At 47.1% G+C, this 12886-nt stretch overlaps 1 protein-coding gene across 9 annotated transcripts in view; it reads left to right on the top strand.

The window, feature by feature from the left end:
- The window catches only part of LOC112214278 (filamin-C-like), a 98116-nt gene extending 95490 nt beyond the window's left edge, over nt 1–2626 (top strand). For all 9 annotated transcript variants that reach the window (XM_042310996.1, XM_042311001.1, XM_042310999.1 and 6 more), the window contains 4 exons: nt 53–229; nt 475–693; nt 1115–1327; nt 1511–2626. In XM_042310996.1, the coding sequence (XP_042166930.1) occupies nt 53–229; nt 475–693; nt 1115–1327; nt 1511–1698 (797 nt within the window). In that variant the 3' untranslated portion in view covers nt 1699–2626. The remainder of the gene's footprint in view (nt 1–52; nt 230–474; nt 694–1114; nt 1328–1510) is intronic.
- Nucleotides 2627–12886: the final 10260 nt, after the last annotated feature.

The raw sequence follows: 12886 nt of genomic DNA, 5'->3' as shown, positions 1-12886 counted from the left end.
AATATTGTAACGTGTTGGCCATTTTAACCTTCCCCTTCCTGTTCCCCTGCAGACAAGCACGCCATCCGGTTTATCCCGAGGGAGAACGGAGTCCACTCCATCGAAGTGCGTTTCAACGGGAGCCACATTCCCGGTAGTCCCTTCAAGATCCGTGTGGGAGAGATCGGACAGGTCGGAGACCCGGGAATGGTGTCAGCCTTCGGACCTGGGCTGGAAGGAGGAACCACAGGTATGAGGAACATTGTGTCTTACACACACAAACACATACAATAAGGTAGACAAATACGGTAAGGGTTTATTAGAATTTTAACACCGTTCAGTAATTTGGTCGTTTCAAATACCCAAAGAAGGCCTATAGACCACTGTAAGGAAAAATCCACAAAAATGTATAAATTACCAATATTGGCTCACATGTCTCTTCTAACTCACCTCTGATTGGATGTGTTCCCTGTCCATCTCTGTCCCCTCCTGTAGGCGCGGCGTCAGATTTTGTAGTGAACACGTGTAATGCGGGGTCGGGTGCTCTGTCAGTGACCATCGATGGGCCGTCTAAGGTCAAGATGGACTGTCAGGATTGTCCCGAGGGTTACAAGGTCACCTACACACCCATGGCCCCCGGCAGCTATCTCATCACCATCAAATACGGAGGACCATCCCACATCGTAGGCAGCCCCTTCAAGGCTAAAGTCACAGGTAAGTCCTCTATAGAGCAACGCTACCCAGACACTAACATTTGAGTGTTGAGTCCAGAATGTGTTGATGGAGAGATGGCAAGTGTGTGTGTGTACTGGTCTACTAAAGAGTCCTCAGACCTTGCTTGGTGTAATGAGTTGGAAGATTCCCTAGCCTCTACACACTCCTATTATATTAGACATGATGTATTTGTCCAGAGGGCACCTAAGCTGTGTGTGTTTATATTTTATATGAGGAGAGATTATGCAACACGCCAGATGTGTTTATAGATCTTACGCAACCCCACTTATGCAATCCCACTCTCTCTTTCCCTCTTTCTCTTTCTCTTTCTCTTTCTCTTTCTCTTTCTCTTTCTCTTTCTCTTTCTCTTTCTCTTTCTCTCTCTCTCTCTCTCTCTCTTTCTCTCACTCTCTCTCTCTAGGTGCTCGTCTCTCTGGTGGTCACAGTCTACATGAAACCTCGTCCGTTCTTGTGGAGACAGTAACCAAGACGTCGTCGTCTTCGTCGTCGATGGGCGTGGCCTATGGCCCTAAGTTCTCTTCGGATGCCAGTAAGGTGGTCTCCCGGGGCGCCGGCCTATCAAAGGCCTTTGTAGGGCAGAAGAACACCTTCACAGTAGACTGCAGCAAAGCAGGTGAGAGGCGATGGTCATACACACAGGTGTGCACACACGCAGACATACAGGTGTGCACACACGCAGACACACACGCAGACACACACGCAGACACACACTGTACAAATGCACCCACATACAAATTGTATACGCGCACATACACTCACACAAATACTTGAAATTGCCGTATTTCGTCCCCTATAGGAACTAACATGTTGATGGTGGGGGTACACGGCCCAAAGACCCCGTGTGAAGAGGTCTACGTTAAACACCTGGGCAACAGGATGTACAACGTCACCTACACCGTCAAAGAACAGGGCAACTACATCCTCATCGTCAAATGGGGGGATGAAAATGTCCCCGGCAGCCCCTTCCATGTCACCGTCCCCTAAAATGGACTCATCCATCCCTTGTACAACCCCCTGCTGTATCCCAGAATGGACTAGTCCAACACCCCCACAGACACACTAAAGATACAAAAACTTTTCCCGTCTGTCCAGGGGGGAATTAATATACCCATCATGCATTGTGCCAAATTACTCTGATAACTTATCCAGGTGACATCACAAAGATCTGAGGTGCCAATCCTACTATGTATGCGCCTCCCCTATTTTCTACGCACCACCCACCAACCAGGCATCCTGTTGCTGTTTACCTTCAATGAGAGAGAATGTACAAAGAGAAGTCTAAAGTAAAAATCATGTTTTCTGTCTGTATCGACCTACGTTAGTATTTTCAGAGCACAAACACAGTATGCAGTCACCAACATGTGCTTTTTAGCTAGTCCTCCAAAGGTGTCCCCCACTGCCTGTACTGGCCTGGCCAAAATGGCTGCCTTACATGAGGGAAGATGGCTGTGATGTCACTGTCTGGGTCACAGACAGACAGAGAGACAGACAGACAGACATGCAGACAGACAAGAGTTATTTACCTTTATTTATTCAGTCCTTTTATTTTCTTTGACAGAAAATGGTCTTATATTGTTTCAAAGGAGAAGGTTTCAGTCGATCTTAGAAACTATTCTTCCTCATACCGGGCCTTCCTGTGTCATTTCGGGTGTAACCATGGACACAGAGATGTGGTTGGCCAAGGATTTTGTACTGAGGAAGAGAGCACGGCATAGCAATCGGTTTATCGTGTGAATGTTTCATTAAGAAGTCCACAGAGAGATGCTACAGTGGAACAGTATCATTGAGTGACATTTTATAGTGATTTTATATGTATGAAAATGAACAGAAAAAACTCTTAATTGTTTGATATACTAACCTTCTGTTTGGTACGGATGTGCAGCCATAATAAAACGTTTAACTGCTAACTTTCCATTGAAAACCAAAAATGTGTTGTCTTGTGTCTTAATTTGAAGTGTGTGTTTGCGTGGGTGTATTTTTGTTTGCGTTCAAAAACATTATGCCCAAAACAATTTAGTATATTTAGTTGAGAACAAAGGTGGTCCTCTGTAGCTTAGTTGGTAGAGCACGGCACTTGTGACACCAGAGTAGTGGGTTCAATTCCCATGACCACCCATAATGTCATGTGTAATGTCAGAACACATGACTGTCACGTTGGATAAAAGTGCTCACTAAATGGCATGTGTTTTTATATTAGCCTTTTAGCATTTTGTATATCTGCACAACAGTACCACTGGCTGGTGATAATGGGCTATTACAGATGGTTGGTGAAATCACTCAGTTAAAACAGTGTTTCCCAACCCTGGTCCTCCAGTACACAGGTTAGTTGTAGGCCTGGACAAACACACCTCATTAAGGGCTTGATGATTAGTTGACCAGTTGAATCAGGTGTGTTTGTCCAGGGGGTACAATAAGCACGTGTACTGTTGGGGGTACTGGAGGAGCAGGGTTGGGGAACACTGAGGTAGAATGAACTAAAATGTCATGTGTTACCTGGTTTTCTTATGGTCCTTAGGAAAACTATAGCATCATTACAGAGCTTTTTCCTGTACTTCCTCCGTAAATATACTGACTACAGGAATGTCCCCTCTCTGTCCGAGGGCAATATTACCACTGTGGGACTCTAATGCACCCCCTGATCCAGTGTAATCACGTTGTCATTACAGACCAGTGGGAGTTAAACCTTCAGCTGGGACAGAGGCAGGCAGGAAGGGAGCTGCGTTCAGGACTATTACCCTGTACTGTCAATAATATGTTTAGTACGTTGCACAATGTTTTGAACGCCACTAAACGGCATTACTTTACTGTATGGTGTGTTGTTACACTGTGCAGCATCACCCTGTGTGTTGGTTTCAGCCATAGTCCAGTGGTACGATCAATCTTTGATCAATTCATTGGGGGATTCGTTAGTTGATTGGTTGACTCACTAATGATGCAGTTGTTTTATTGGTTGAACGTAATGAACTGAAGAGTGGAACGGAAGCCTCCACTCACACAGAGAGCTGGTGCCTCTCTGGAGAACCAGAGAGCAGCGAGTCTCGCCTCCAGAGATCTAGAATCTATGAGCTGTGTGTGTGTGCGCGCGCATGCATGGGGAGTTTTTTTTCCATCTGTGTTCCGTCCGAGTGCTGATGGTCTCTCTTTGTCACACATCCTCTGCTGTGACAGGGAGTGGAAGTGGAATGGGTGTTGCTATCAGAAAATGCAATCACCAGAGTTTTAATGTGAAAGTCCCATAGTGACAACAGAGATGGGGAACTGTGATCAGACAATCACATTTCACGCCTTTTCATCTATCGCCAACACTATGTCAACACAACAGCAGGCAGGCGAAACCTGCAGGCTCGTACGCACGCAAACACACACAAACACACACACACACACACACACACACACACACACACACACACACACACACACACACACACACACACACACACACACACACACACACACACAATTTCCCTGCTGCCTCTTTCTGACACACACATTTGTCCCTGTCTCTTCTGCTGTCACTCTATTCAGACCCCCAGTACTGTGCAGCTGTGCAGTAGACACAGAGGGAGATACCCTACACAATCCCTGTAATGGAAAATGCACTGCTTTCAATTCATGCCTCATACATCATTTATAGTGAGTGGAATTGATACTCTTTCTGCGCGGGATATGAAATGGAAAGGACTCCTGGCCATTGGGGAGGCTGGCACTGTATGGTAAGCTGGGCTAAATTATTAAGGAACTGTGAAAAAGCATGGTAAGCATACAGGCCTAGGAGCATTAATCTCTCTCTCTCTCTCTCTCTCTCTCTCTCTCTCTCACTGGGATAACATATATTGTAAACGATTCTCACCGTTTGCATAATGGCATCAGTCACTTAAGGCAAGCTAACTCAGGGAAACTGTATATCGATAAGAAGTTGGGGTCAGAGGTTAGAACTAGGGTTCTGCAAAAAAAACTAAAAGTGTTCTGATTGGTAGAATTGTACACTTTGGCTCTATCATAGACCTTTGTAGCCCCCCCATACTAACCCACCTGTTTCCATGGTAGAAGTTCTCCAAATGGCCTTTAGGTGGAAGCAAAGATCTAGGAACTGTAAGAACACCTCATCTATCCCGGTATGCACAGTACAATCGGCTACTAATGCAATGCAGCTAAGTTACACTTATTAAAGACGGAAAAAGTCAACCCTGAATAGTTCTACGTTGTGGGAGGACATATCATTGCCAGGATAAAATGCTTGCGTCATTGAGAGGGAGGGAGGGAGGGAGGGAGGGGGAGAAATAGGGGCGAGAGAGAGTTAGAGAGGGGGGGGGGAGAGAGAGAGTGGGAGGAAGAGAGAAAGAGGGGGAGAGATAGAGAGAAAGAGGGGGAGAGAGAGAGAAAGAGAGAAAGATAAAGAGAGAAAAAGAGAGAGAGAGAAAGAGAGTAGGGGGGGTACAATTAGTGCTTAGCATGGTCCTTGTGTGCCTTGTCTGTTTAACAGGCTGTGATTCCACACGGGTTATCACTGAAACCAAATACAGATTGGTGAAGGGAGAAATGGATGGAGAAATGGAGGGAGCGTAAAGGAGAGTTAGAAAGATGCTGAAAGAGAGAAATAGAGAACGATTTAGAGAATGGATGCAGAGATAAACAGGTACTGATGACAGAGTGAAGGAGAGATGGAGAAATAGAAGAGAGTGATTTGGTGTTAGTGTTGTTGGTTTCTCACAGTTGTGTGACGTGTGTGTGTGTGTATGTGTGTGCGTGCGTGTGTATGTGTATGTGTATGTGTGTGTGTGCGTGTACGTGTGTGTGTGTGTGTGTGTGTGTGTGTGTGTGTGTGTGTGTGTGTGTGCGTGCGTGCGTGTGTGTGTGTGTGTGTGTGCGTGTGTGTGTGTGCGTGCGTGCGTGCGTGCGTGTGTGTGTGCGCGCGCGCGTGTGTCGTGTTAGGCCGCATGGTGATAAGTGGTCCATGCTGTTTGCTGTCCTCCTTCAGACCATCTGGACCAGCAGCACTAACTGGACAATTACGGCCTACTCACACACCCACACACACACACCCACACACACCCACACCAGTGGCAGTCGGTGGCATTTAAGATTAGGGAGGACAATATTCGATTATTAGTATTTCTATTACAGCATATTGGATGTCAATTGTATTCCATTCACCCAGCTCAATATAACATCGATAGACTTAGGCTACTGCATGATACTCAAAATTTGCCCTATACCAATTATGAGGTTGCCTAGCCTACTAAGATCACCCTCTGGCAGTCCGACGGACGAAACTGGGTTTGGCAGATGCCAGGAGAACGCTACAGTACCTGCCCGAATCATTAGGTAGTAATCATTAGTAAGACAAGTTTATATTGGTCAATTTCAGGAGGGTTCATGCCTGTTTCGTTCCGTTTGCTTGCGTTTTGCAACAGAATCGGTGGAATGAATACACCCCTGATCACCCACCCACACACACAGTTCACTTTCATAGCAGCCATACATCTGACATAATGGAAGTCTATAGATTTTTAAGCATTTAGAACAAAGACCTGTTCGGGAGCCAAATGAGACGTCTCTTTTACGTGAATGGAGCCAAATGTGACGGCTCTTTTACGTGAATGGAGCCAAATAAGACGGCTCTTTTGCGTGAATGGAGCCAAATGAGATGGCTCTTTTACGTGAATGGAGCCAAATGAGACGGCTCTTTTATGTGAATGGAGCCAAATGAGACGGCTCTTTTACGTGAATGGAGCCAAATGAGACGGCTCTTTTATGTGAATGGAGCCAAATGAGACGGCTCTTTTACGTGAATGGAGCCAAATGAAACGGCTCTTTATGTGAATGGAGCCAAATGAGATGGCTCTTTTATGTGAATGGAGCCAAATGAAAAGGCTCTTTTATGTGAATGCAGCCAAATGAGATGGCTCTTTTATGTGAATGGAGCCAAATGAGACGGCTCTTTTACGTGAATGGAGCCAAATGAGACGGCTCTTTTATGTGAATGGAGCCAAATGAGATGGCTCTTTTACGTGAATGGAGCCAAATGAGATGGCTCTTTTATGTGAATGGAGCCAAATGAGACGGCTCTTTTATGTGAATGGAGCCAAATGAGACGGCTCTTTTACGTGAATGGAGCCAAATGAGACGGCTCTTTTATGTGAATGGAGCCAAATGAGATGGCTCTTTTACGTGAATGGAGCCAAATGAGATGGCTCTTTTATGTGAATGGAGCCAAATGAGACGGCTCTTTTATGTGAATGGAGCCAAATGAGACGGCTCTTTTACGTGAATGGAGCCAAATGAGACGGCTCTTTACGTGAATGGAGCCAAATGAGACGGCTCTTTTACGTGAATGGAGCCAAATGAGACGGCTCTTTTACGTGAATGAAGCCAAATGAGACGTCTCTTTTATGTGAATGGAGCCAAATGAGATGGCTCTTTTACGTGAATGGAGCCAAATGAGATGGCTCTTTTACGTGAATGGAGCCAAATGAGACGGCTCTTTTATGTGAATGGAGCCAAATAAGACGGCTCTTTTGCGTGGATGGAGCCAAATGAGACGGCTCTTTTACGTGAATGGAGCCAAATGAGACGGCTCTTTTATGTGAATGGAGCCTAATGAGACGGCTCTTTTACGTGAATGGAGCCAAATGAGACGGCTCTTTTACGTGAATGGAGCCAAATGAGCTGGCTCACGGAAAAGACTCGAAATGTCCATAACTACAACACAGCCTACATCATCGTTACCATATTAGCTACCGTCACAGTCAGCGTACATTATGTGCTGTGTATATGTTGTCGATTTTAAGAAATGAAAAGATATGAAAATCATTTAAAAAGACTCAAATTGTGGACTGTGTGAAACAGGGGAAGTCTGCCTTTGTACAGCAGGGTCGTATTAGGGCCGGCGTGGAGTTGCTGATTGGAAGTGACGTTCCACAGGCCATCTCCCCTGCTGATGATGCTAGTGTTGGAGATGGACCCCACACCACTGTGACCCAATTGGTGTGGGTCTTTGGCGGTCCCTTAGGAGAAGGTGGTGACCACCCAGGACAGATTGTCTGCCCTGCTGTTATTGCCCACCCCATCTACATGTGAGACATGCAGGAATGGCAAACTGGGTCCTACAGGATGCTGCTTTGTACGACCCGTCAAGCTATTACACAGCTGACCTTGCTATAGGCTGAGCTGGGGCTAAGCTACTACAGAGCTGACCTTGCTATAGGCTGAGCTGGGGCTAAGCTACTACAGAGCTGACCTTGCTATAGGCTGAGCTGGGGCTAAGCTACTACAGAGCTGACCTTGCTATAGGCTGAGCAGGGGCTAAGCTACTACAGAGCTGACCTTGTTATACAGAGCTGACCTTGCTGTAGGCTGAGCTGGGGCTAACCTACTACAGAGCTGACCTTGTTATAGGCTGAGCTGGGGCTAAGCTACTACAGAGCTGACCTTGTTATAGGCTGAGCTGGGGCTAAGCTACTACAGAGCTGACCTTGCTGTAGGCTGAGCTGGGGCTAAGCTACTACAGAGCTGACCTTGTTATAGGCTGAGCTGGGGCTAAGCTACTACAGAGCTGACCTTGTTATAGGCTGAGCTGGGGCTAAGCTACTACAGAGCTGACCTTGCTGTAGGCTGAGCAGGGGCTAACCTACTACAGAGCTGACCTTGTTATAGGCTGAGCTGGGGCTAAGCTACTACAGAGCTGACCTTGTTATAGGCTGAGCTGGGGCTAAGCTACTACAGAGCTGACCTTGCTGTAGGCTGAGCTGGGGCTAAGCTACTACAGAGCTGACCTTGTTATAGGCTGAGCTGGGGCTAAGCTACTACAGAGCTGACCTTGTTATAGGCTGAGCTGGGGCTAAGCTACTACAGAGCTGACCTTGCTGTAGGCTGAGCTGGGGCTAACCTACTACAGAGCTGACCTTGTTATAGGCTGAGCTGGGGCTAACCTACTACAGAGCTGACCTTGTTATAGGCTGAGCTGGGGCTAAGCTACTACAGAGCTGACCTTGCTGTAGGCTGAGCTGGGGCTAAGCTACTACAGAGCTGACCTTGCTGTAGGCTGAGCTGGGGCTAAGCTACTACAGAGCTGACCTTGCTGTAGGCTGAGCTGGGGCTAAGCTACTACAGAGCTGACCTTGCTGTAGGCTGAGCTGGGGCTAAGCTACTACAGAGCTGACCTTGTTATAGGCTGAGCTGGGGCTAAGCTACTACAGAGCTGACCTTGTTATAGGCTGAGCTGGGGCTAAGCTACTACAGAGCTGACCTTGCTGTAGGCTGAGCTGGGGCTAACCTACTACAGAGCTGACCTTGTTATAGGCTGAGCTGGGGCTAAGCTACTACAGAGCTGACCTTGTTATAGGCTGAGCTGGGGCTAAGCTACTACAGAGCTGACCTTGCTGTAGGCTGAGCTGGGGCTAAGCTACTACAGAGCTGACCTTGCTATAGGCTGAGCTGGGGCTAAGCTACTACAGAGCTGACCTTGCTATAGGCTGAGCTGGGGCTAAGCTACTACAGAGCTGACCTTGCTGTAGGCTGAGCTGGGGCTAAGCTACTACAGAGCTGACCTTGTTATAGGCTGAGCTGGGGCTAAGCTACTACAGAGCTGACCTTGTTATAGGCTGAGCTGGGGCTAAGCTACTACAGAGCTGACCTTACCTTGTTATAGGCTGAGCTGGGGCTAAGCTACTACAGAGCTGACCTTGTTATAGGCTGAGCTGGGGCTAACCTACTACAGAGCTGACCTTGTTATAGGCTGAGCTGGGGCTAAGCTACTACAGAGCTGACCTTGTTATAGGCTGAGCTGGGGCTAAGCTACTACAGAGCTGACCTTGTTATAGGCTGAGCTGGGGCTAAGCTACTACAGAGCTGACCTTGTTATAGGCTGAGCTGGGGCTAAGCTACTACAGAGCTGACCTTGCTGTAGGCTGAGCTGGGGCTAAGCTACTACAGAGCTGACCTTGTTATAGGCTGAGCTGGGGCTAACCTACTACAGAGCTGACCTTGTTATAGGCTGAGCTGGGGCTAAGCTACTACAGAGCTGACCTTGTTATAGGCTGAGCTGGGGCTAAGCTACTACAGAGCTGACCTTGTTATAGGCTGAGCTGGGGCTAAGCTACTACAGAGCTGACCTTGTTATAGGCTGAGCTGGGGCTAAGCTACTACAGAGCTGACCTTGTTATAGGCTGAGCTGGGGCTAAGCTACTACAGAGCTGACCTTGTTATAGGCTGAGCTGGGGCTAAGCTACTACAGAGCTGACCTTGTTATAGGCTGAGCTGGGGCTAAGCTACTACAGAGCTGACCTTGTTATAGGCTGAGCTGGGGCTAAGCTACTACAGAGCTGACCTTGTTATAGGCTGAGCTGGGGCTAAGCTACTACAGAGCTGACCTTGTTATAGGCTGAGCTGGGGTTAAGTGCTAGCAACCTCTGGCCCTGAAGATCCCTCCATGAAGACACATTCACACACACCCACCGTTGGCTCCTTTTTTGCATTTTGTAATAATAGTCAGAGAACGATTAGGGGCCAGTGTGTAGGAGCCATTTTGGCCTGTTTATGTGTTGTGTATGTGTTTTCTTTCGGGTTCATTTGACTTGTTTTGTACACTAGAGGGCACTATATGTTGGGGTCATGGGTCACTGGTCAAGTGTGTGTTTTTGTAAGTAGCACAGGTGACCAGGAAGGGTTATCACAGGTGAGAGGAGAGCACATCCAGTTGTTACCGTATCACAGATACAGCTTATAGAATGCATCTCTCTGCACCTTTTCTATAGGAATATGTGTTTTGGAGTTATTTCTATTTTTTATTTAAATAGGATAAATGGGAACTTCACCCAAAAAGAGTGATGTTTGAAAAGCTGATTTTCGTGGACCTGTTATGGACAGCTCTCTCCTGTGCCAGTGACTTTTCATAGGGAATCGCCACCACAGTTACAATTACTATGGAAGCCTATGGAATGAGGTGAGAACCATGAGCCATGAGGTTTTGTGTTGAATTTAATATACACAGAGGAGGATGGAAAATACCTGTCCTCCGGCTACACCATGGTGCTACATTACAGAGTGCTGCTGAGGCTACTGTAGACCGCCATTGCAAAACAGTGTGTTATAATAATTTATTTGCCGACTTTAATATATTTAGTATAGTTTTATCTAAAAAGTATAATGTTTCACTGTTTTTATTTGTATGCAATTCACTGTGTAGAATGGTCCACCACTTCCTCCGCCGAGGAGCCTCCACACACACACATATACACACACTTATTTTCTTGCCTCCATTGTTCTACTATTTCTCCCACTAACCCTCTTCCTCCCTCTCTCACCCTCCTTCACCCTGTTTTTCTTCTTTCTAAAATAACAACCTTCCTAGAACAGTATAATTGAACATCCTGTTGCTCTCTCTTTTCTCTTCCTGATGCTCCAATGTGTGATTGTGTACCCTGCTGGGCTGAGTGGCAGCGTGCATGTTTGTGTGTATGTCTGATAATACAAGTGTGTGTGTGCATGTGTGTTGGCGTACATTCGTATGTGTGTGGCCCCTTGCACTGTGGCTCAGAGCAGAGCAGCAGAGGCATTGAGTGCAGCAGGCCCTTTTAATAAAGGCATTAATAATGGTATTATTAGGCTAAATGGATGGGATGTAATTAATACTGTTCAGAAACGAGGGGATGAGGGGAAAGAGGGGATAAAAATACACCTTCTATTTTTACCAGCCAGAATTCTAATCCAGGAGGAGAAATGACGTATCGTACCAGACCCAGACTCCCTGGCCTGATCTCCTCTCTACCTCCTCCCCTGACTCCCTGGCCTGATCTCCTCTCTACCTCCTCCCCTGACTCCCTGGCCTGATCTCCTCTCTACCTCCTCCCCTGACTCCCTGGCCTGATCTCCTCTCTACCTCCTCCCCTAACCCCCTGGCCTGATCTCCTCTCTACCTCCTCCCCTAACCCCCTGGCCTGATCTCCTCTCTACCTCCTCCCCTAACCCCATGGCCTGATCTCCTCTCTACCTCCTCCCCTAACCCTGTGGCCTGATCTCCTCTCTACCTCCTCCCCTAAACCCCTGGCCTGATCTCCTCTCTACCTCCTCCCTTAACCACTTGGCCGGTTCTCCTCTCTAACTCCTCCCTTAACTCCCTGGCCTGTTCTCATCCCCTAACCCCATGGTCTGCTAACCGGGCTGGCGATAGAGCATCACCTCCTTCTCCTTCTCCCTTCTCTCTCTACCTCCTCCACCTTATTCCTCTACATCCCCTTCTCTCTCTCTACCTCTCAGATCTGTGTCCCATTATCTCTTCCACCTATTCTTTTTACCCCCATATATTTTCCCTCATCCCTTCTCTACCTCCTCCCTCCCCCTCTAACTATCCCTCTTCTCTCTCGCCAATCTATTTCTCCACCTACTCCCCCTTTCCCCATTATGAACCTCCTCACCCCTCTCATCTCCCTCCCTCTCTAACCCACATACAACTCTATTCACTTGTCACATGCATTCACACTTGCATTCTCTCATCCTGTGTTCTTTTTGACTGATAACAGCTCACATATACATGAACACTATTCAGCCCTTGAATATTGCTCCCATTTCCAAATCTCTGTCTCCTCTCCCCTTTTCACCTTCTCCTGCTCATGTTCTTTCTCTCTCTCTCTTTCTCCTGCTCTCTCTGTCACTCGCTCACTCATTCTTTCTTCCTCACTCTCTTTTCACTTAATCTCCTAGCCTAGATTGGCATGTCCGGACAAAAAGAGACCTGAACCGGGTCATCTCTCTGCCGGGTGCCTTAACTGTGTGTGTTTCTGTGTTGGTTTCTGTCTGTGTGTGTGTGTGTGTGTGTGTGTGTGTGTGTGTGTGTGTCAGCCATTCATACAGTAAATACAGAGATGGATTCAGGAGCCTGTATTCTGTGGATTACAGTGTTGTACAGAACAGGGGGATCAGTTCCTGCTCGCTGTTCAGATGAGGTATTAGCCACAGAACTACTCAATTGCCTTACATGTTTGACTTTAGAAAGTGGCTCTGTACAATAGGATAGGATTTAATGGTCTCTCCCTTTGTGTTTGTTCTCTCTTTTCATTTCACACACACACACACACACACACACACACACACACACACACACACACACACACACACACACACACACACACACACACACACACACACACACACACACACACACACACACACACGC

Source organism: Oncorhynchus tshawytscha, linkage group LG33, assembly GCF_018296145.1.
Source record: "Oncorhynchus tshawytscha isolate Ot180627B linkage group LG33, Otsh_v2.0, whole genome shotgun sequence".
In the NCBI taxonomy this organism is placed as follows: domain Eukaryota; kingdom Metazoa; phylum Chordata; class Actinopteri; order Salmoniformes; family Salmonidae; genus Oncorhynchus; species Oncorhynchus tshawytscha.
The sequence above is the reverse complement of the archived record's forward strand: the minus strand, read 5'-3'. Positions and strand labels throughout refer to the sequence as shown.